Raw genomic sequence first — 26,061 nt, forward strand, 5'->3', positions numbered from 1 at the left:
TCCCTCCTGTTTGCAGGGCGAGAGGGGAGTTTGAGCTCAGGTAGGTCTCAAGAACCTGTGAGTGTTTTTATTTGTTAAAATTGATCATGACATGTACAGTGTCTAGCCTTAACGGTATGTCGAGCAAAGATGTAAACAATGGGAAATGCTGTTCGCCACCCGCTAACGCGGGCCTTTCAGAGGAACTAGGAAATTTATTAGTTGTTTTCATGTTAGATGAGTAGCTGTGTATAATCAGAAAGATTTATGAAAAAATAACACGATGTCCTTCAAGTGAAACATGAGCACACATTGCTTTGCTTCTTATTAACACAACCAAGCCTTAAAATTACATCCTGAACCACCCCTTTAATACGGGCCATTCAAATATGTATCTATATGGAAAATTACTTACCTCACTTAAATTGTTGCCATGACCCAAATGGTTGTGAAGTTTAAATGGGTCTAAAACAGTGAAAACTCAATACATTTCAAGAGCAGCACTCTTATATATATTTTTAAGACCATATTTATTGATTTATATCGGAACAGCAAACATTACAGGACAAAATTGAAATGGACCGCATGATGTGGTAAAGGCCTAGTCCCTGAGGCTGATATCGCTACTATGTTATCCTTCTAGCACACACCCTGACGTCTGCGAAAGGCATTTAGGTGAATGCTGTTAGTTTTGTGCTTTAAACAACTACAAGCGTAGAGGTCATGTATGCTTCAAAAACTCCGATCAAGGTGCCTCAGTTTCAGTAGTTACAGTAATTACAGACTATTGCAAACAGACATTAAAATGCTTCAATAGGCAAGAAGGGTAACTGTTTGAAGACAAACTTCCACATCTAAGTCTTAAACTAAGGCATGTTACAGTTTTTGAGACTACACTGTGCTACAGTGGTATCATTCGAAAAAGAAAACCGTCCCGCCTCCTACCTGAAGCCCCCCACAAGAAGTACAAGTTAAAAATACAAACAATATTGAAATATGAGACATTATATTAGTGATTTATAATATAAAAACGCACACAGTGGTCACAAATATGATGAGTGCTTAAGGATTAAATTGCTGACAAGATCTAGTGTGATGTTCCCATGGTACCATGTCATCACTTCCTCATTTCATCGACCTGCACAAATTAATTTCCCTTCTTGCTGTCATTCAGCTGAGCTGGAACAAAAGACCTTAAATGAATAAAACACGCAAACACGAATCAAAAGGAGAGCGTTGTCAGTACCATAATCTGGAGAATGGCATTGACTGATGATTAAAATGTCCACTTAGGTGACTTTTCTCAGGATTGAGACAAAAGGAAACAATCTGAACAAGATCTGAGGTAGATAGGGTGATGTGATGAATATAAACCCTATTAGATAGAAAATAAGGTGAACTTCATAACCTGGTCGATTGATTTTGTTACATTTTGTCCTGATATTGTGTTTAAAATCAGTACGATCTTTTCACGTAAACACTGAATGTTTTGCGATTGGATTATCAAAATCTGTGCTAGTTATGGGGATTTAAAAAATGAATAAATAAAACATTTGCAGTACACGTTCACCTGAGCTGTACTACCACCCTAAAATGGTTGGTCATGTTTTCAAGTTTCTAATGATAAAACTATATTGGGAATATATATTTAACAATAAAAACACCACAGTTTATCTGTGACGTCGCTATTCTCTTCACCTGCATTATTTAAATCCCAGAAACTGTGGGAAAACAGTTTGTGAATAGCTCAAATAATTATTATGCCCTTTGTATCCTGAGGTTTAAGCGGCAGAAAACACTTTCGATAGTAATGATGATCAAATACATACGGTGGTCAATAAAGTAAGAAAAACTGCACTCAGAATTAGATTAAGATGTCCCAGGCCCTTCGCGGACTCACACAGACTCTTGTGCAGCATCTTTTAAGTCACAGACAGGATATTTTCGCTCCCCAGATCACGAAATCCCACAATATCAGGTGACTATGGCTTATAAGTGAAATCGTTAGTTACTGAATGAAGTAAATGAATGAATAGATGATTGTGGTGAACATCCCTTCGGCCAGCTGAGGCTGGAGCCCCTGACAGTCCCTCTCAGTGCACTTTGGAGTTGCCGTTTATGTGATTCTTGTGGTTTTTGTGGTGCTTGTTTTGCATCTTGGGCACCTCAGTGCTGTAGAGGCAGTCCAAAAAGCCCTGTGAGACCTCGGTCACCATCGATCGGTCAGGAATGGACTGGGCCATGCCGTAGATGGCTCCCTGCAACATAAAGAGTATACAGTTCAAGTGTGTTTATTTATTGACACATCAGCAACTTGTGGTTATTTTGAATAGAGTTAGTCAGGGCAGTTTCATCATGGTTTTTTTTAAAACGAGATGTCCAGCATAGCTACACTCTGCATTAAAACAAGCCATCAATAAATTCATTCATTCATTTTCTTTTCGGCTTAGTCCTTTTATTAATCCTGAGTGGCCACAGCGGAATGAACAGCCAACTTATCCAACAAGTTTTTAAGCAGCGGATGCCCTTCCAGCCGCAACCCATCTCTGGAAATCCATCAATAAATATTGTCTTAAAAATATATATAATAGTGCCGCTCCTGAAATGTATTGAACTTTCACAGTTTTAGACCCATTTAAATTTCACTTCCATCTGGGTCACGGCATGGCAGATAAGTAATTTTCCATATAGATACATATTTGAATGGCCTATAAAAATTGTGTACAGTGAAATTTTAGATTTTTTTTTTAGATTTCCCAAGTGCTCACATTTAATAAACATAATTGTTTTAATAACGAATATCTAAAATCTAAATTAGTTTAAGAAATATTTTACTAGTTACTTGGCAAGGCATTTTAAAGTGTATCATCGATGTTGGGTCAAAAAACAAACAAACAAAAAAAAAATAGTTTTTTATAAATTTGTATACAATTTTTTTAAGTAAAATTGTTTTTTTTTTTTAATATTCTTAAACAGTCGGGTTTGTCCATATTTGGCACAAGCTGGGTTAAAAAAACAACATGTTTAAAAGTAGACTGGAATGTCAAGATAACACCTCAATGTATTTTATTTAGCCTGTATTTTTTTTTTGAATCTCACAGTGGCAGTAGACGTTGAGTTCCATTTTATGAATGACAAAAGACTACAGCTTTAGCTAAAAATCTTCTAAAGTCAGCGCCAACAGCCTAGTGGTCATATCATAATAAAATCAAAAACCCTTTTTAATACAAAAATCTTCTTTAATGTTCTACTACAGAAAGGTTATCTACATCTTAAATGGCTTGAGTGCAACTGAACTAACAGAAAATGCGATTGTTTTGGGTTACCTTTCCCTTGAAGCCACACGTTTGAGTGAAATTGTTTCGATAGTGAACTCACCATTCCTGTGGTCTTCTCTTTCGGATTCTTCATAATAATGGCTACTTCTTTCTTCACGTCACTAATGAACTGCTCCGCTACACCAGACTGTGTGTGCAGCATTGTGACACAAATATGGATGCTGAAAGAAAATGACAAAAGGGCTTTGAACAATGCTCTAAGGAAAATATTTGTGTCCTCAAATTTAAAGTAGTAATGAACTGTCATTTTTGTTTTGCTGATTCAGTACTGTTCTCTGAGGTCTACTTATATTGATATAATGATGATTTTTACATTAACAAAGTATCATTCAGATTAGGCTCTTTTCTGTCCTGTTTGACACCCTCAGCAGAATACATTGTTTTAATAGGATTGTTGATTTGGAAGTAAATGCTCACTGGTATAATTGGCTTTCAAACATTTTCAAAATGTTAGCTTCAATCTTTCAAAAAACCTGCATCTACTTGTACCTTCTGTATCAACGAATCTATGGTAAAATGATGTGAACAAAGTTTTTTACTGATGTGGTCTGGAACCTCACTAAAAACCGAGTTTATCCACTTTTTCCCAATATAAGAATTAGAAGAAAGGTTATTTAAATACTGGCCCAGCGCATCATCTTGCTGTCTTCAGAGCCTCTTTATCATTTTCTAAGCAGGTTTCTAAAAAGACCTGTATTTACGTCTCATTACCTATTGCAAAGTGTGTGAATAGAGTTTAACAGGCAGGGATGTAGAGTCAGCTGTTGAATTTCTGTGGTGTAGTTTAGCCACAGTATTTCATAATAAAGTCTCTCATTCCACAGACTAAAGAGAACGCTCTGGTTTCTGAAACTTACAGGATGTTTTTCTAGAACAGTGACTGCTTATTTGTCAAAAAATAAAGGGAAATTTGATTTCCAGTTCATGACTTTAGAGTAAACATCTAAATATGTAAGCCATAAATTGATGTTGCTTTGATGGATTTGCTTAATAATTATAACAAGTGTTGGTCAGAATAGGAACAAAACACAAACATGTTCAGTCATGTGAAAAAGTTAGGACACCCTATGAAATCTCAATTTTTCCATATCATTTGTAAAATAAAACCTTTGATAAGTCAAACACTGCTAATCAAAAAAGTTGAAAAATTCTTAGTTTGCTGTCAGTTTTATTTGTTCAGTCTGGAGCCTTCATGTGTGTGTGAAATTGGGGCATGCAATGACATAATGATCCCAAGCACACCAGCAAATCTACAAAAGAACAGCTGGGGAAAAAAAATAATAAATCAAAGTGTTGCAACAACCCAAGCAAAGTCCAGACCTTATCCTGACTGAAATATTGTGGTAAGAGCTGTACCAAAAACAAATCCAAAACCCCTGCAGAACAATCTGAGATAGGATGATACAGATAATGAAGAATTTAAAGGTCAAAATAAGTTAAAATAAAGGTTTTAGATATTTGTACCAGTATGCTCATTTTAAGGATATCCATAAGCTAGTATGCTCCAAAAGAGTGACAACATTTGCATTTATAAGACATAGACATCCAAAGCTTGCAGTTTGTCACTTCCACCTAAATGGATCAACGATTTTTTTTTCTTTTTCTTTTTACATCACCCCATATTTCAGTTTCTCATCAAATGTCTGACCAATCAAATGCTCTATTTTGTACAAAATGTCCCGGCCATTCAAGATGCTTCTCATTTGTTGCACTTGAGCTCAACCACTCTTACTGGCAGAGTTGTGATGAAACAAAACACTATTGGCTGTTTTTTTTTTAAAGGGAGGGACTACTATATGTTCTAAACCTGACTTCATGTATAAATTGAGATTATGTCTAATTTAAAATAAATTAAATGCACATTTCAAAGCATTTCACTTGACCTTTAAGTGGATCTACAGGGATCTGAATCATAGGGTGTCCTAAGTTTGTCACCAATGCCTTTTAACTATATTTTTCTTAAATAATCACACAGTGTAAGAATGTCATGTGATGATGTTCTAAATTTTAAGACCTGCAAAGGCCACATTTTTTATAACATCCTGACACATATGAATCCATTCAACAGCACGACTGTACATCAAATATCTGTTTGTGTACTTTTCCAAACCTGACTAGCTTTCATTCGGTCACATTAGTTTGCATAATGTTGTCTATTGCACATTGAACATTCCTATTTTTTTAACCATACCTAGATGGAAACTGCAGAGTGTTGAGATTCCAGCCCTTTGAAGTCAGTGCATTTGATAAGCGAAAGATATCAAAATCATCTGAGCCCAGAGCCACCACAGACACCTCTGGATCCCCAAATACAAACACCCCATCTATTTTACGGATTCTGTGGGAACACAAAGAGTCATTTTAAGTACTGTTCCACTGTGCCCTGCAAATCTATATTAACCACAGTTTATACAGTATACATTCAAAACAAGCAGCTTCTCATTTAACGCATTTTATTGCATTTATACTGACCCCGTTTTGATTTTGCGAGTTGTTTCCACAACTTTCCTGGTGGCCTCAACGTATCCTTTCTCACCCATGTGCATCATAGTAGCCCAGCAGGCAGCAATGATGCCTCCAGGCCGAGAGCCAGCCATGGATGGAGAGGCATAAATTCCTCCCTGCCAATCAGGTGCTACAAAATACTGGTAGTGGCGAAACTTCCTGTTGCTGTAGAGCACAACTGAGGAGCCTTTGGGAGCATAACCATACTGTGGGGACATTTTAAAATAGACACAACATGGCATTTTAACTGCAGTTATTCATTTGGAGACAAAAATTTATTGTCAGAGCTCTTGTTTTTAAATTCTACAGTAGCTAATTTCCAAAAAGGTTTTAATCATGACTAAAACAATAAAATGCACAAAAGTTAGTAGGTAAGTAAGAGTTCAAGGTTTTTAGAAGAGATCAGTCACCAAAACATTAAGAATAAAAAACAATCTCTTCCAATAATACAATAATTGTTTTTTCTGTCACTTTTAATTAATTTATTGGTGACAATTTACAATAAGGTTTACCTTTTTAACATTAGTTATCTGTGAACTACATTTGAACACAAATTCAAAATTCTAATACTTAGAAAGCATTCATTAATCTTTGTTAAGGTTTATATTTACAAATACTCAAAGTTGTACTTGTAATCAGTTGTTAATGCAATATTAACAAGCTCTATTAACTCAAGCTTTATTAACTAAAAAAAAAAAAGATCTGGAAAATTCAGTTAAATACAAATACTTAAAAATATATATTATTGAAAATTTTTATTATATATAATATATCCTGTATTGCTTAGTGACTACGTTTACATAGACATCAATAATCAAACTATTTGCCTTAATCTGAATGAGACAATAATATGATTAATGGGTTTACATGAGTTGCTTTTTGAATGTTCCTTTCATGATCCTGTTTTAAATGTTACAGCACATAATTCGATTAACATCAATGAGTCAGCATGTTTCCTCTGGAGTTTCATTTTATTTCAGGTGTTTCATTTTACATTTTTTGGCTTTAATTGCAGTTTGGCAGTTTCAATCAGGATCATTTCATTCATGCGCCCATGACAAACTGAGGTATTAGATGCGCGTATGAATTAAGGATTGGTTAAAGAGTGTTGTTTTAATGGAATTTGATACTGCATGACGAATGGGAGAAAAAGAAGCCTCTGCATTTCGTGTTGTGTGTATCCGTGTTCCTTTACTGACTGAATGCAGAGAATAGTGTCAAACAGTTCGATTAAGGTGTATGTACTGCACTTTAATAATGCAACTAAAATCGAAAAAATTGATGTCTTAATTCGATTTCCATTTAGTTTGATCATGACTTCAATTAATAATTAATAATTAATAATTTTTAATAATTCGATTAATAAAAAAATTGCTGTTAACATGGTAAACTCTTAATCAGAGTATGTCTTAATCATGTTAAAATCAGATCATTGGTGTCCATGTAAACATACTCAATGTTTCTTCCTTGTTTAAAATGATACACTTTAATATTTTCTAGTGGAGTTAATAAATAAATAAGTAAATAAATATATCTGATCAAATAAAACACACATGATAAATCGAATAAAGCAGAGTATTTTATTATTATTATTTACATTTATTTATTTTTTTGCTCACCTTATGTGTATCAGCTGAGATACTGGTCACGCCTTTGACCCGGAAATCAAAAGGAGCCAGCTTGAAACCTGCTTTTTCCATAAACACTATCAGGAACCCACCCAAGCATGCATCCACGTGGAATGGGATGTTATACTTTACTGCAAGCTAAAAGAAAACCAAAAAGAATAACATTTATAGTACATTATAAACTTAAATGTAACAAAAGTGCTGGAATACATGCTCATACTAATAGCAAAATACTACCTTTGCCACTTCTTCTACAGGATCCATGATTCCATGGGGGAACTGAGGAGCTGAACAAACCAGCATTGCTGTGTTTTTAGTGATGGCTCTCCTCATGGCCTGATCAGAAAATCAGTCAAATTAGACAAATGCTATTATTCACAAATTTACTGATGGGTTTAAAAATGCACCCATTTGTGCTCACTCAATAACGCAGCATTACCTTCACATCAACTTTCATGGTCTTATTGTCCAACGGTACATGAATGAGTTTCATCCCAAAGTAATGTGCTGCTTTGTCAAACGCCGCATGGACACTGATTGGTGCAATGCTACAGCAGACAAAACAAACAATAATGAATTGCTTCACACTGCTGGTTTGAAACAAATAACTGACTTTAAGATGCACTAATCAGAAATGGTCTCTTCAAGCTAAATAAAACTGTAAATAGATGTATGAATTGTTTATGAACGTGTTGGTTGACAACCTGTTTGTTGATCTAGACAGAAAGAGACTAGTATGGGCTCACAGGCTGAATGTTTTGCCATCGACTGAGATAATACATACATCTCCGGGTGTTTGATGCCACGTTCATGAGCCATGTCTCTGTATGCCTTGCATGCCATCAGGATGCTTTCGGTTCCCCCTGAAGTAACCTTTCAAGACAAACACGCACATTAAAAAATTAGTCGAGTGAACAGCCGTCTAATGAAAGAAAAACATCCTCATGTAAGAGTAAAGTGTTGCTGTGTGGATGTAAATGTATTTTTATAAATGATTCTGAAGCTCATTGAGTGTTAAATTTAATGCACAACTATTGTTGTATCTGTCGTTTTAGGAGAGGGTTAAGCTTATCCTTTGAAAGTTTAATATATAGACTGCTAATAACAGGATAATTTTATCATTCTATTTATTTTGAGCTTTCGTATCACATTAAGCTTTTCAGCCCCGCAGCTGATTGTGACAAACACAGACACTTCTGCCTGTTAAAACTTGAAATAAACATAATTTTTTTTTGCTTATTCTTGTTATACCAACCTGTACTGAACAGTGACCCCAAAACCGAGGTAAATACCGAACTATGACATCTGTGTACTGTTACACACCTATATTTTATTTTCATTTATTTTCACTCTTCCAGGTATTTATTTAAAATGTAAAAATTAATAAGGTTTTATAAACGCATGTATGAAAGCTAAGCTAAATATTTTAAATATTCAAATAGTTTTTCAAACAACTGTATTAAAAATGTGCAAAAAATCTCAATTGATTGACAATTAAAGTATCCAAAATTAAACAAAAAGTGGTCAGGGGTAAAGGATTCATCAGAACAGAAGATTCATCAGTTCAAGGCACTCGAAAAATATGAAAAAATATTAAAAAGCCTTTATTGACAATCTATCTCAATAAAGGTTTATTAATATTTTTCCAAATTTTTCAAGTGCCTGATTTTTCTGATAGTTAAAGCATGTTATGCAGAGCTTGTCTTTTTGTGGGTATCTTGGCTGATACAGACCTGTCATAGCAAAATAAATAACACTAAACCACTAAAGCACAGCATGTCCCTGTCTTATTAAATTATTAATTGAATTCATTCATTCAAATGATTTGTTCAATATCTCAGATTCAAACTGAAACAAAGCAAATTACAATCTTGTGAACGAATCACTTAATATCAACTCAAATCAAACGATTCATTCAAAAATAGGTTCATCCAGGAATGAAACACTGACTGCCTTTTCATGGACATCAGTAATCAAATTATTTGCTTTAATCTGAATAAGACAACAACATGATTAAGGTGTTTACATGAGCTGCTTTTTGAACGTTCCTTTCATGATCCCATTTTTACATGTTATAGCACGTAATTCCAATTAATGGCATTGCATCACCACGCTATTCACTTTTCCTCCAGAGTTTCATGCAATTTGGCTGTTTCATGTTTAATTTGTCGACTTGAACTGCATTTTAGTCACTTTCACTTTCATTCAGGAACATTTCATGCAGGCCCCCTATGACAATATTGGAAACGAGTATGAACTGCCGGAAGAGTGTTGTTTTAATGGAATTTGATATCGCACACCATATAGAAATAACCTCTGCATTTCACAGTGCGGTTTTCTATGATCCTTTACTGACTCCTTAGGTGCAGAGAATAGTGTCAAACAGCCGTGTATATAGACTATCACAAAATGCGGCAAGAATCCTACATGACGGCAATAGTTTAATTAAGGAGTTTACATGTCTGTACTGCAGTTTAATAATGTGACCAAAATTGGCATACTCCACATGTCTTAATGCGATTTCTGTTTAGCTCGATTATGACCTTAATTAGATTAAATTAATCAAAAATTGCTGTTTACATGGTAGACTTTTAATCAGAGTATTGTATAAATTATATTAAAATCATATTATTAGTGTCCATGTAAACATGACGTGTTGCTCTGAGATGTGCAAACGCCTGCTTTGGAACTATTTTTATTGTCAAAAAAGAGAAAAACATACAATACTACTTCTAATATGCAGCTCATCCAAGATTAATTTCTTGTTTTTTGAACTCTTGTGTAAAGTCAAAATCACGTTTGTAATCTCGTAAATGTCACCATTGCTTTTGTGATATTTATTTAATCTAAAAATCTTATTAATTTTTATTTCTTTTTTACATTTCATACATTTGTTATAGTGTCATTCTAACTAGCATTCTAAAAGGCTTCATCACTCAGACAATACTTTGTATAAACTTGATAATGTTAACTCACACAAAGTTAAAACAGCCAATATTATTTATTATTGTCAATGATAAATATTGCACATCGCTATGGGGAACAGGTTCCTACGAAATGCTATTATATAAGGAATTTTGTTTCATTAAGAACTTTATTTGTTGAGGGAAAACTGTGTAAAGGACTGACTGTGCCGCAGGAGTCTGGTCCTCCATTAAAGAGGGCACATGTCATCCGCACCACTTCTGCCTCCATCTTCCTAACTCCAGGGAATATGTCTGGGTGGAGAGGGTTGGTCCAGGCAAACTCCCCATACACCTAGAAATCAGACAAACACACAACAAAGTTCTTTTCATACAAAGAATTGGCTCAAAAGTAAAGTGAACATGCACTGTAAGCCACTGTTACCCCCAATTATGCCTTTAATACTAAACACTAAAACGAAGTAACACTACAGTTTTATAAGCAAGTATTTTATTGTAATGTTTATTTATTAATGCCACATTAAATTAATCAAATGTAACAGAAGAAAATTTTAATTTTACAAATTAGTTTATTTCTAAAAACTAAAATCTGGGAAAACCAAATACAAGATAAGCAAGCAATAAAAATATATATATTAATAAAATATAGAAAGTAGTTGTGATAAATTAGAACATTCATTCATTTTTTTTTCGGCTTAGTTAATAATCTGGGGTCGCCACAGTGGAATGAACCGCCAGCATACTTATTCAGCATATGTTTTATGCAGCGTATGCACTTCCAGCTGCAACCCATCACTGGTATACATCCAAACACACTCATTTACACACATACACTACGGCCAATTTAGCTTACTCAATTCACCTACACCACATGTCTTTGGACTTATGGGGGAAAGCGGAGCACCCAGAGAAAACCTACGTGAACACGGGGAGAACATGCAAACTCCACACAGAAATGCTAACTGGCTCAGCCGAGGCTCGAACCATCGACCTTCTTACTGTGAGGTGATCGTACACCGTGACATCCAAATTAGAATGTATTAAATATATTATGTAATACTAGAATATATTAATATTGCATGTTTGCATATTATCTTTAATAATTTTGCTTGTTACCGTATCTTAACCGTTTTAACATTTGTTCTATCTCTCTTTTTGTATCTCTTGTTTCTATGAAGTTGTAAAGCACTTTGGTTAGTCTTGTGATGGTTTTAAATTTGCTATATATTTATTCATTCATTTTCTTGTCGGCTTAGTCCCTTTATTAATCCGGGGTCGCCACAGCAGAATGAACTGCCAACTTGTCCAGCACGTTTTTACACAGCGGATGCCCTTCCAGCCACAACCCATCTCTGGGAAAATTTGCTATATAAATTAACTTAAAACATTTATTACTGTTGTGTGCATCACATGTGTGATGCTCTTCTGTTTTTATTTCTGTAAGGGTTAATAACAAACTCAAAGTGCCTCTGGATTAACCATGAAGTTCTGCATTATTTGACTGATTTGAGGCCATCATACCTTCACCAGGAGATCTGTGAGCTTCTCATCCCCCCAGTAAACAGCACCCGAGACTTTGCCTTTCGCCCAGTTCACCTCACCTACAATTATACACATTAAATCATAAAAAGCCCAAAATCAGTGGAATTATACTCTAGTACAGTGGTTCTCAAACTTTTTTCATTAAGTACCACCTCAGAAAAAAATTGTCTCTTTAAGTACCACCATAATGACGAGGCAGATTAATTCCTATTATTATTGTCAGCCACTTTAAATATTATAAATAGTTTGAACATTAGCACTACTGTGCTTACAGGTAAAAATTTAAAAATAAATAAATAAAGTCAATGTTTAAAGTGTGCTTTAAAAAGTGAAAATGGTAGGCTCCTGTTCTTAAAGTAAAAATAAAACTGCTCTAGTTAAATGTAAAGTATTAACAAATAGTAACCTATTTATCAAAACCTGGAAATGTTGCTTGGACCTCATAAATATTGGCTATGTCATCATATTCATATATAAAACCGTTTTGATAAATTTTGAAATATGTGTTGCATGTACACATGAGGTATTTGTTTATCTCTGAAATCTAAACATTAACTTGTATTTTAAAATGAATGATTTGGAATTACATATTTACATTAGAAATGACATCCAGCTCGTTTTTTTACAGCACGTGTGTTAGAAAACGTGAGCAATTAAATGCATAAATACACTGCTTGACCAATTTAAACGTAATTTATCCATTCATACATGCAGATTTAAGATCTTACCTTAAGTGGACCGCAGTTTGTGGTAACCCCATACAGAGACTAACTTTAATCAGGCTATATTCTAGCTTCAAGCATGGCAAAGTTGCTTGAGTCTATGTTTTGTGTCCCGCTACATTTAAATCACATCCTGATGAATTAGCTTAAAACTGAGTATTTTTTTCTTTCATTATTCAGTAATCTTCCGCGTACCACTAGAAGGAGGCCTGCGTACCACTAGTGGTACACGTACCACAGTTTGAGAACCACTGCCCTAGTAAATAAACTGGCATGCCAATGAACTGCGCCCACACTGAAGGGCAAATCCGTCTGGAGCGAACATCTGGCTGATTTTTTGATTCATCTAGAAAGCCTGTAGGTTCGCAGTCATTAAAACTGATGGGAGCTGGAAAAGGCTGACTGTGACTCACTCAGTGTCTCATACTCCCTGATCTTGTCAAGGAGCTGTTTGTGGGTGAGGCCCTGCGCTGGCAGGAGTTTGGTGTAGCTCATGCCCTCCTTCAGCGTACACAGACTCATTGACATGTCATCCAGAGCTTTGTTGAGCTGATTCTGAATCTGACGAGGGAAAGATTGGGAAGAGAAATACAAAGAAGTGTCATACAAAACAATGAATATTTAATCGATGTAAAAAAACAAGTGAGAGAGAGGAATTAAAGGGAAATACAGTCAATTACTGTGCTATTAATGTAATACAACTTCCAGAACTAAATAAATGCATGAATTATTATAACTATTAATATTGACAACCAAAGTACCATAGTTATATGATGAGGATTTCAGTGATGATTTATTTTATGATGAGTTATTTTACAATCCTTTAGCATATTTAAATGATTAAAAAATAAGTAAAAAGGTGTTGAATAAAAAGTTTTGAATGAAAAAAGGTTTAAGGTTAGGTTCTGCATTTGTTTTAGGGGTGAATGCTGAATGTAATTATAAATATTGTTATTATTTTTCAGAATTGAACATTGGAATGGTGTTTTGCAAATGGCATTGGGATGCAAGTTTTCTCTAATTATCTCTTTATCTGGTTTTATCTCTTACAGTGTGTCATAGTGGACAACAATCTATGCACGCACAGGACACTTTACAACATCCTGAGGGAAAAACTGGAATCTTTAAGTTTTGTGATGTGGCAATGACAGATTCCGTTAAATATCTTCACACAGCTTTCAGAAATGAAGATATGAGCAAGAGGCAATGATATTGGTGCTAATGGGTTGAATCTAATGAAGTGTACACTATCACGTTCTGTCTTTCTTTTTGGGGCTTTCCTAACACCCAAGGCGTGCTAGCATCATGCTAACAGCATGGAAAATAAGTTAGAAAATGCTATTAAAATGCTAATAATGTTAGAAAAAAATTCTAGCTATGTGTTAATTCATGCTATAAGTGTTAAACATTCTAGCAACAACAGCAAATTCATGGCTATTGCGCAAGAAATGGTAACATGCTAATTCATGCTAACTTATTAAGTGCTAATTTATTTTAAGAATAAGGTAACCATGGAAGAAGCATCTTAATTACAGTAATACATGCTAGCCACATGCGAAAGCAAGTCAACCGTCAGTAAAACATGCTAGACAGAATAATAAAAACCTGTTCGCAAACATGCTAACTGAATTTCTCAAAAATGTCAAGCTTTTCAGAAGATTAATTCAAACTTTCACACCTTTGGTTAAAGTCCCCATGAAATCAAAACTAACCATATTGATTTTGTTAGCTCACATTTCTAGTTTTGTGGTGAACAATTCATCTGTGCATACTGCATATCATTAAAGATAAAAAATTGTTTGCCTATCTAATCTTTAATAAAAATCTGAAAATGCACTTCCTGTGTTTTTCAGTTAATTTGTCAAATGAGGTATATCTTGGGAACAGGACGTGGCTAACATGTTTAACCATGCTGCTCCCTGTCAAACAGAAATGGTGAGGAGGTGGTGTCTGTAGGTTGTAATAGCCCTCCCCAATTTAATAATGTAATACCCTCTTCCCCATCTTTCTAAATGAAACACCTACTTTACTACATTCATTCAGCTTGTAGTAGAAGAAACAAGCCAAGCCCACTGTTAGATCATTTAACATTTAATTTCTCTAGAAACTGCGTCACAATATGAAAAAAAAAAACTGTCGCTGCTTTCGGTTCATGTGGACGTTAAAGTAATATAATTAATCTTGGATTATGATACAAAAAACAGCTTTAGTTTAATCAACATTCCCATAATTAACAGAACATACCAGAGAAACTATTCAAGCTCATATGACAAGGCTTTGAGTATTGTGGAGGTTTATATTATTGCATATTTATCTCTGTAAATCTATTTTGTATTAATTGTTTAATTGCCTAATAAACGCTTAATTTGCATTTTATAAAGTGATATGGAAATAAAGGTAAGTGGGCATGCTCTCGAGTCATAATGTTGAGAGCCACAGTTGTAAAAGCTGCAGGGCTGGAATTTGTGATGTTAAGCCGGTTAGTTGCATCCTGGAAAATATTGTGAGAGACAAGACAAAGACATGCTGTGCTCTTTTCAGGTTAATGACACAAAGTAAACCCAGATATGATCACAGGGTCATGATGTGAAAGTGTGTTAAAGGTTTAGTTTCCCCGTGAGTATGGCAGCTGTGACTTAATCATCCAGTGAGTCAGAAAGAGAAGTCTGAAGGAAGAAAGGGAACTAGTAAACCACTTGATGCTTACTGATGCTCCAATAAATGGGATTTTTCTGATGATTCTGAAGAATTGCTTCTTTACTCTTGACGTCAGACCTAGAAAACACGAACAATGAGCATATTGTGGCGAAGAAGTGGCATGAAATGTACCCTTTTCTAAATTTGAGCTACTTTACAAAACTCTGTCTGTTCAATTTCTCATATTCAATGCAGCACATCAGGGCTTTGACATGAAAATTTTAATATAAAAACTTCTTCAGTTCATGTGAAACTATTATTTCAGGATGATGATTCAACCATAACATGCTACAAATGTATTAAAAATAACAAAGAAATGCGCTCTAGGTCAACATTGGCGTATAAAGCTCATTTTGTTATTGTTCAAGTGGCCTTGACATTTTGCAACTCAATTTTAAGACTTCCTGGCTGATGAATAGCAAAAAAAAAAAACACAATATCGCTATTTACTTTAAATTACCTTGTAACATAATGCTGTGTCTCAGATTGTTTTAAAGTAACAAAGTTGTATGACTTAAGATTGCTGGGAAAATAAAAAACCATTATGTGCACGGAGAATAATGAAAACAAAAACAATGAAACTAAACGTTTTCCCTCTCTCTTGACTCACTCTTTCTAAAGATCCCTTTAATGTTATGTGGATAACATAACATTCTGTAAATAACATTTTTATTTGATTTTTATTGTTATTTATTTAGGTTGTTTGACCAATAAATCATTTGATTCTGCAAGGATGAAAATCGACAGCAAACTAAACAGAAATGACATAAAACATTAATAATGGTTTCAAAACATTTGTATCAAATAAACATGATCAAATAGATGCAATTCTTTTGAACTTTTCTGATAGGCATTAGTCACTTTTTAACAAAAATGATGAGCAGCACAACACATTTTCAATATTGACAATAATAATATAAGCATATCAGAATCATTTTGTGCAGAAAGTCGGAGATATTAAATCACAACAATCAAATACATTTTAAAATATTTTGAAATAAACTAAATATTACAGTTTTTAATTGATTTTTTATCAATTAAATGCTTCCCTGGTAAGTGCAAGACGCTTCTTCCAAAAACATTTAACAATTATTCATTTTTGAAATATTATTTTATAAACTAAAATGTAAACCCGATAAATGTAATAATCCTGAAGCATTCAAATAATAATAATAATAATAATTATTATTATTATTATTATTATTATAGCTATTTTTAATGCTATATTTATTTATACAGTTGCTTTGCAAATTGTATTATTTTACATACATTTTAGGATAAGAAGAGACAAGAAAACTTCACATAAACTTAAAAAATTAAATATTCATCTTGTGCTTATATTTATAACAATGTTCTACAGAGTTCTTTCTTTGATAACTTGGTATCACTTTATTTTGATGGTCCCTTTAACGTATTTTGTTGAATTTAAATTACATTTCATCAACATGCCAACCAATTTTCTTCAGATTATAAGTAGACTGTTAGGTTGGGGTTAGTGTTAGTGTAAGTTGGCATGTGCTTGCAAGGTTTCTTATAGTCAGTTAAAAGCTGTTGAAGTAGCAGGATCAGCAGATATTAAGCATACAGTGTACTAATACTTAAATGAGAAGTAATTGGCATGTAGTTGCAATGTAACCTCTGTAAGCCTCTGTGTAACACTGAAAACCCGAATAATGAATCGTACAAATAAATACAATGTATTATTGATCAAGTCAATACACACACGGCAAGTATAACAGATTGCTAAACATTTTTAATTTACTTTACTTCATTTTTAAAAACAATTTATTACATTATTTCATTTTTTAATTAGTAAATACTTAGTGTAAACATGCCAATATATTTTATTTGTGCTTGATGCAATCTGATTTTCAAATATAAAAATACAGTAATCAATAGCACTTACTCTCTTGTTGGAAAAGAAAGTCCTTTAGCCATACTACCCCGAGTGTGGACAGCAAAGTGGCTGCAATGATCTGCCATGGCTCCAGACCAGCACACTGAGAATTCACATAACTCTGCGCCTCCTCGATGTACAACAGCGCAGTCTCCTTGTACACCTCTAAGGCACTCTGAATGAGAGAAAAATATTTAATTTAACACTCCATCAACACAACTAGACAATCATTTAACCCAATCTCCCTTCAGTAAAGCTTGAGCTGAAGTAAAACATAACTCAAAACATAAACAGACTCCAAGGACAGGCTACTTTCTGAGTGACAGCCCCATAAATTGCATGAATAAGTATAAACATGTTCGCTACATAATCCCAGATTAGTTTAATGACAGCAAGTAGCAAATAAAAAAACATTTTAAAGTGAAAAGAAATACTTACTATAGCAGACTGAGTCATACTTAATTGTCTCAGGAGCTGCTTTAGTCCACTAATGACACCCAAGTAAACTGTAGCGGGAGTGTATCTGTACAGTAACTTTTAGCAGAGATTAGTAGATGAACTACTTTCACCCACAGAGATATTGCTCCCACTGACCACACCTTATACAGTATGAGAAACTAGTTATAAAAAGACCCAAAAGCAAACAGCTTAGATTTAAATGTAGATTACATGGATGTTGGTACAATAAACAATTTCCACAAAAAAAAAAAATATTGTACCAAAAATGTCTATGAATGGTAAGCTTGTGCCATTTAAATGGGCTGTAAAAAAAATAAAAAAAAACATATCTGGTGGACGCATTTCACAATCACTATTTTTTTACAGCACAATGTGGTCCTGCTTGATAACAGCACAGATTGTGTCTCGAGAGCATCGGCATAACAGCACGCAGGAAATATGAGGTCAGCTGAACAAAGTCTTAGCCAACTATATTCACAAACATGTGCACTCACAGTGATCTACAAGGAACGCGCTTCTCATTTACTCTTCAGAAGATTAGGTTTGAGAGGTATAATTGGTGTTTTGATTGCTTTGAAGATGTAAAAACGCTAGGTGCCCTTTACAACAAGTGTCTAAAATTAAAAGGATAGTTTGCCCAAAAGTAGAAATCATGACATCATTATTTTCTCCATCTATATTTTAAAATAAAACTCACTGCCTTAAATATTTTCTAGACGTTTCTAGTCATCTTACATCAATCAAACTGAATAAAAATACTGTAAAACTTAAATTTAGTTGAAACCTTATTTAAATTAAGTTAAAGCAACAAAATATTTGTTGTCTTGATATTTTGTCAACAAATATGCATTTAATCCAAGCCTGCATGAGGCTCTTTTGTTTGCAGATTGCAAAACATATTTTGAAAAATCATAGGGCAGTAGTACCTCTTCAGATACCATCATATAAGACATTTATTAATTTTAAGTTATACAGTTAACAATATTATTCAAAATATGTAGCACATAATTGGTTAAAACAACTTGATTAAATTATGAGCAACTGAACATTTTTGGGTCTTTTTAATGCTTGCTGATAATTTATTTTTGTGCTAATGATTAACTGTCATTTAAATATTTGCATTTAACAAATCTATTTGTGTGTGGTGCTCATAATACTTCATTGTAACCTTTTTAGCATATTTTTGTGGAATTTTATTTTGCGCAAATAATTAAAGGGATAGTTCGTCACAAAAATGAACATTTATTCCCCATTTACTCACACTCAAGTGGCTCTAAACCTTTATGGATTTCTTTCCTCTGAACACTAAACAAGATATTCTGAAAAATATTGGAAAACACCAGCCAATGAAATCCATAGTAAGGTTAAAAAAAAAAAAAAAAAAAAAAAAATTATGGAAGCCTGCTTGACAACATTTCCCAGAATAACCTGTTTTGCGTTTAACAGAAAATATATCTTATACATTCAGTACATCTTCTTTTTTATTCAACAGAAAAAATAAATTCAGAAAAGTTTATAACCACTTAAGTGCGAGTATGATGATATACATTTTCATTGGTGGACTTTTTTTTACATTGAAATAAAATGTGGCATGATTCACCAAACCACTCTTGGTGAGTATAAAGGTTGTTACTCATGAGGGTAACTTCTGTATTAATATTGTAGCAATGTTTGAAAAAGATAAATGGTTTAGTGTGCTTATCTTGTCACAAAAACTGTCAATAATACATTTTTACAAGATGCAGAGCACTGTGATCTTTTCACACAAGCAGCTCCTATAACAGTGTTTTCAAGTTCTCAATGTCAATACAAACCTCAAATGTTTTTAGTAAAAATAGTTCATAAATTAATCAAAATTTTTCCTCAGGCATTTCAAACAATGGAACAGCAAAAGCTATTTAATTTTGAGATATAAAAGCAAAAAATACAATAAAACAAACAATAATAATAATAATAATAATGACATATTATTTATATGGTATATAATATATCATGATTTTATAATATACTATTTAATAATAATATTTATAATCTTAATAATAGGGGATTGAATCTGCATAATGTAATGTATTTTTTTATTTAATGCCATGTCAGCAACTAAAGCTATTTTCATGGAAGGAACATTTCAATAATAAATATACAATTAAAAATCAACAAACAAATGAATACATAAATCTGTAAAAATGCTAGATTTTTTTGTTGGACATTTTCTATACTCCAATGCTAAAAGTAAAGCACGGCCTTGTGAATCTGCATAAAATTGACAAAATTATACAAAAAACTAAATAAATGAATTAAAGCATGGATAAAAACAACAAAAGAAAGATCAAAAGAAAATAAATGGTTTTCACTCTTAACAGAATTGAAGAGCAGAAATTCAATTATCAAATGTGAAATAACACTGTATAGTCTTCACTGTGTAATTAAACACAATTAATCTGTTAAGAATATTTAGAATTTCTTGTGTCCAATGTCTTAAAATCCAATATTAATAAAAATCTGAGTATTCAGAGTATTAGATTGTTGTTAAACATGACACCACAATTCATATGTTCTAAATGGTGATTCCTGGTACTGCAAATCCTATAATGCGACAATGATAACGAAATGATATTTCGAGCAGCCCTATTTTAAAATAACAATTATGTATGTAAAAATAACTGCAATCATTTCCTAATTTGTTCTGCTTCGTTATTTTAAATGTAGCCCAATAAATAAAACACAATTAGACTACAAATTAAACAACCATTCATTTTCAGTCACTTGGTTAAGTAGATAATGAACGAATCAGGCAGGAGTTGAATGGAGTTCTAAGTCCATGACAAGCTCTCCGACAGGTTTAGCAGGGTTTGCCAAAAACAGTGGATTGAGCAGGTAAACAGGTCATGTGAGTGAGCAACTGAAACTTTGACCAGGACCGAGGTGCATCACGATTCAAAAAACAGTGTGAAATGTGGAAACTCGACTGCACTTCCAAAGTCTTTAAAGACAGCATCCATATCAGGGTTATGTAACAAGACATACAACTTCTCAGTACATAATGTGCCATAAAATCCTGAGATTATGTTATCTTGTAAAAGGGCTAAAAGGCAAAGAGTGCAGACACTTGCAAAAGAGATGAAGGGATGTGCACGTTTGCTGTTATACAACACATCTCCTGAACATGACAGATACCGTAATATAACTGCTCATTGAGGAATACTTGAGAAGCACAACCAGTACATTTAGAGGCCTAAGATGTCACTTTGAACCACCTGCTCCCAATTGCACGCTCTCCAGCTAAGCTTTAATTGTTTGCTCATTGTTGAGTCAAAGCTCATGTTTCCAACGGAATTGTTCCAGTGTTTTGTTTAAAGGTGGTCAGATAGAAAGTACAACAGCAGCTTAACACATCTTTCGTACAACTCAAGACCTTCAGTATTGGCATACAAAACTAAAAATGTGTTTATTTGCTATTAAAGGTGTTAGATATGCTAGTTCATGTATCTGTCCATATATACTACACTCTTGATAATAATGGTACTTTACTGGTGTTAATGGTTCCATGAAGAACCTTTAACATCTATATAACATGTATTTCCATTGCAAAAATGTTTCTTTATGGTGAAAAGGGGTTCTGTAGAGTTGCTAGGAGTTAAGCATTGTTATCAGCAAGATTCTTTGGGAAACCAAAAAAAATAATAATAAATTTAATTAGTGAATCACTAAATCTGCTCCCAAACAATGATATGGAACACTAAAATATGGATTTTTTACTGTAACTTATGGTCACAGTGCAAAAATGTTAATTGTTTTCTGTATTTTTGTGTTGTTTTCTAGCACAAAGGTCTAAAGATTCCTAAACCAAGACACATACAGAGAACACTAGAAAAGTCTTGTTATATATATGAGCATGTTTCTGCTAGCTGACTCAAAAAATTAATTTTGACAATTTTTTGAAAGATACTTGTTCGTTTAAAAGCATAAACTTAATTTAAGTCATCATTTCGGTATTTTGCATATAAAGTAAATTAATTAAATGCATAATTCAATGGCTTTTCTTGATCTCTTTGATTTTTTTTTTCTTCTGATTTAAGACCTTTCAGGGATTTAAATTGCAGAAGGGTAAATTAAGAAAGTTTTTAGGTCTCCAGAAACCCTGTATTTAGCTTTAAACTATTCAGAACTGACAGTAAAAGACAAGGGTACAATAATATTTACATTTTAAAAAAAGTTATTTTGAACTGTCACTTCATTAAAGTTTCCTAAAATAACATTTCCATAGAATACGAAGCTGCAAAACTGTTAAAGAATATAGATACAACAATAGTCAAATATTTCTTGAACACAATACACTGGAATGATGTCTGAAGGATCATGTGACAGTAGTAATGTAGTAATGATGTTAAAGATTCAACTTTGTTGTCAAACTAATAAACTACATTTAAAAGCGTATTAAAATATTATGAACAAAAAAAAAGTCTAAATTGTACCAATATTACGGTTTTACTGCTCTTTTAATTCAGTAAATGCCAACCAACATTTAAACAGCAACAAGCATTGATGTTAAAAAGAAAAAATAAATGATATGCTTCAGAGTTCCTCAAAATATATAAGGCCCTATATGTCTGGGATGACATTAGCGGTGAATAAATGATGTCAGAATTGCATTTTCAATTAAATAGTCCCATTAATAGAGCCCGTCACACAGCAAATCACATGACCATCAGTCTAGCCAAAAACATGCTCAACAGATGCTGCTGGACAGCAGTCAAAACAGATCTGCCCTCATTGTACACTGCCTTGTTAAGAATAGCGCTTCCTCTGTATCTGAGCCTGTCTCAGGAAGTCTTCTGACGAACAGACACAATGAAGCACTAAATTTCCCTCTCTGCACCTGGGTTTTACTCACAGCCAAATGACTATTTCACAGAATTACACAAAGAAAAATAGAAGTTTAAAATATTAAAATGTGCCTGATGTGTGTCTCATTTACACTGCACAGCACTTACAAAAATTAGCCAAGAATTTATTACAGCAAAATGTAGTCAGCTTATGACCATGTATAATATAGACACATAGTTTGTTGGTGTATTTATCACCACTCATATAACCACAATTACAGTGTAAACACTATGATTAAACTATACCTACTCAATGGTTCATTTGTGTTTACCATAATTTACTTTGTTTACTTTTACTTTTCTTTAGAGAGAGAGAGAGAGAGAGAGAGAGAGAGAGAGAGAGAGAGAGAGAGAGAGAGAGAGAGAGAGAGAGAGAGAGACATACACAAAATCTTACATGATAATAACCATCTATTTATTTCAGTGTAACATTTCTGCTATCTCTCTCTCTCTCTCTCTCTCTCTATTATTGGCCATTTACATGAAACATACTCTTTTTTTCAAAATAAGATAACTTATTTTAAGCAAAGAACGTGCCAACATGTGATATCAGATCAAAATGCCACTTATAGATCAGATACACTGAAACAATGTCACAGTTCTACTCTGTAAATAAATATGTTGAGAAAAATACCGAGAAAAAGTTACTTAACATAATGAACCAGGAGAAGCTTTCTTTGTAACAGTCTTACATCATGTTTAGACAACTGAAACAGACTATTTTAAAGCACAGCTGATTTATTGACATGATGCTCACTTACCCAGTAGTCCATTTTGTTTGCCAAGGTTACACTCTGCCTGAAAAAGTCGCTTTTTCAACTGCTCGGGGGGAAACGAGGAGGACTGCCTGAAAGATCTTTGTTTGGCTTGTTTTGAGAGCGAATTCCCCGTAGCATGACACAACCAGAGGCGCAAGCTTATATCAGGAAGTGCCGTGTGAGTGAAAGGAGAAGCTATTTGCTTTCAGACGTGACGCCACGTTCGCTGATTCATAAACTGGACGCGTCCTTCACTGCAGTGAGTAGTCAGGCGCATATGCTGTAAGAATCTGGGAAAGACAGATCCTCGTGATGATTCGCAGATTCGCCACGGTTTATGTGATTTTTTAATAATTACTAGACAATATTTTACAGTTGGCGCAGAAATGCTTTTAATATAATAATCATCCGATTAATTGTCTATACAACAATGCTGATTACATTGTCATAATTTGTATGATTGTATTAATATTTTTATTCTATGTTTCTAAATGATTGTTCTCTATAATAACTGTTGCTGTAGTTTTTGGTGCTATTTTTTCATAATTTTAGGTGATTTGTGTATTTTAATAATTACACTTAAAGGAACAGTTCACCCAATGTACATATATCAAAAATGAAAGTTTACTCACCATTTGTTCAACCTAAACTTGTTCCAAACCTGTTTGAGAAGATATTTTGAAGAATTTTGGCATTCTGGGTAGGAATGAATTAGGAAATACATTCTAGAAGTCAATTACTAGTGTTCAGCATTTTCCTAAATATCTTCTTTTGTGTTCAACTACAGGCGGAAAAAGACCAAACAAGTTTAGAGCAAGTGGATGAAGTAGCCTAAATGATGACAGAATAATTATTTTTCATATCTGGCAAAGAGAAAAGAAAGCATATAAAATAATTAATAAAAATAATTTTTATGTTTAGCTCTCTAAAAATCCATCATATACAATTTATAATAGGGTATACGATGTGGTCTATTAAATTGCTTTGGATTGCTTGAGCTGCTTGTGCAATATGCTTTTATGCAATATTTTACACGGTCACTTGATGGCGCTGTCCCAGCTAGAGTCTTAGCTGTCCTACACAGGTCCTACACTGTAAAAAAATCCTGGTTGCCTTAAATTTTTAAGCTGAATTAAATTATGAGTCCATGGAACTTATATTATGTTAAACTGACTTAAAACAGCTTACGTAACCTACATGATTAAGTTAGAACATGATTTACTTAGTTTAATATCCTAAGTGGCCTAAAACACTGTCAGGACTATCATAAAGTTTTTTACAGTGTATAGAGCCTAGATTCTTTTCTCCTATAGATTTATTTTCATGCCTATTGAGCGACCATTTACTCGACAGAGCTAGGTTTAATTTTGTATCTTTGTTGGTATAGGCTAATATGTTGACGACGCTCAGTTGTGTGCGTGTGGCTGTGTTTTTCAACCAATTTGGGTAAAATGTAAATAAAATAAATTGGTACACTAAGCTACAATAAAATAAATTAGCCTATACTTAAGCAAAACAAAAATAAAATAGAAAATGAACAACAAAAAGAAAAACCTAATCAAATAAAACAAAACATTTTAATTGTAATTTATAAAATGTAGTTTTGTGAATATTGTAAAATTTTAAATGTATAGAGTAGCCTAAATATCATTAACAATGCACGCTTTTAAAATTTTAACAACACAATATTTTCCACGTTGTTGCATATTTATACATCCTACTAAGTAAAGTTACGCCCAAAAGACATTTTTTCCACGTCTTTTTGGACTGTTTACTTCTATTTATTTGAATTACGTGATTTTGTGATTCTTTTGAATGACTTAAACATTCAGGACAAACAAACAGACAGTGCACATTGAATTAAAACATATTTATTTAAAGAACAAACAATCAAAACAAATAGAAATATATATTTTTTTCGAACCTTTAAAAATGTCAACAAAATTACTTTGTTAAACTGCAGTTACAATTTCAGAGTGATAACAATGAGTATTATGTGAGTAGTAATATAAGTAGTAATAATTTAATTGATTGATTGTCATCGTTTTTAGATCATTATTATTGTTATTATTAGGCTATTATTATTATTATTATTATTATTATTATTATTATTATTATTATTATAGTTTAATAACCTGAATATTTTTTTTAATATTTCGACATTTGTAAATCCGTCATGTTGTATTTTTGCAGTTTATTGACATAAGTTGACTAATCATATAGGTTAATGAAACTTATGGTTGGAATATAAATACCAAATCTAAGTTTAAGACTTAGTCAACAACAACCAAAGTTTAAGATTTAGTAAATGACAACAACAAAAATAGGCTATACGCATTTGAGCAGTATCGAAGAGAATGAAGGCAGTTTTATGAAATCAACTCTGGTCAATTTAGTGACCAAGCGAAGCAGGCCCGGCGCCAGGAAGTCAAAACTGAGGGGGCACTTTAAATTAGTGATGTGCGGATCGATACTAAAATATCGATATCTCCGATACCAGCTTTGTATGTTCTAGAATCGATTATCTTAGCAAAATATCGATATTTCAATATTTTTGAGCAAATATGCAGTATATTGGAAATAGAAATACTTCTGAAAATAACTACAATTACCATAGTTTCTCTGAATAATGCCAGTTTAGTCGGAACTACTTATTCTTCCGCCTACCAAGTCATGTGCGTAATATGGCACTCTTTAACTGCAGATCACGCTAGCTAGCCTCTCAGTCC

The 26,061-nt window shown here is 33.3% G+C and overlaps 1 protein-coding gene across 2 annotated transcripts; it reads right to left on the reverse strand.

Annotated features, from left to right (window-relative positions):
* Nucleotides 1-492: 492 nt before the first annotated feature.
* On the reverse strand, nt 493-23,508 carry sgpl1 (sphingosine-1-phosphate lyase 1). Of its 2 annotated transcripts, none has more exons than NM_001089469.1 (14): nt 23,336-23,508; nt 17,242-17,407; nt 15,346-15,413; nt 13,052-13,199; nt 11,896-11,975; nt 10,580-10,708; nt 8,235-8,323; nt 7,890-7,998; nt 7,688-7,786; nt 7,442-7,588; nt 5,790-6,028; nt 5,509-5,655; nt 3,358-3,478; nt 493-2,237 (listed from the first exon to the last, which is right to left on the reverse strand). In NM_001089469.1, exons 1-14 carry the CDS (start codon nt 23,345-23,347, stop codon nt 2,073-2,075), a joined length of 1,719 nt encoding a protein of 572 aa, NP_001082938.1. In that variant the 5' UTR covers nt 23,348-23,508; the 3' UTR covers nt 493-2,072. The 2 variants fall into 2 exon arrangements, with proteins under 2 accessions (NP_001082938.1, XP_005156777.1); XM_005156720.6 differs by lacking the exon at nt 23,336-23,508 and adding an exon at nt 17,671-18,510 and having other exon boundaries at nt 495-2,237.
* Between the last annotated feature and the right edge of the window lie 2,553 nt (nt 23,509-26,061).

The sequence above is a fragment of the Danio rerio genome, chromosome 13 (genome assembly GCF_049306965.1).
Source record: "Danio rerio strain Tuebingen ecotype United States chromosome 13, GRCz12tu, whole genome shotgun sequence".
NCBI classification, from domain to species: domain Eukaryota; kingdom Metazoa; phylum Chordata; class Actinopteri; order Cypriniformes; family Danionidae; genus Danio; species Danio rerio.

What these genes read in the sequence shown, in the direction of transcription:
- sgpl1 (XM_005156720.6), bottom strand. An exon ending in TCCCATTTATTGGAGCATCA is followed by an intron (nt 13,200 to 15,345) that starts GTAAGCATCAAG and finishes TTCCCTCGTCAG; the next exon opens with ATTCAGAATCAGCTCAACAA. An exon ending in AAGAGAAGACCACAGGAATG is followed by an intron (nt 2,238 to 3,357) that starts GTGAGTTCACTA and finishes TTTATGTTGCAG; the next exon opens with GGAGCCATCTACGGCATGGC.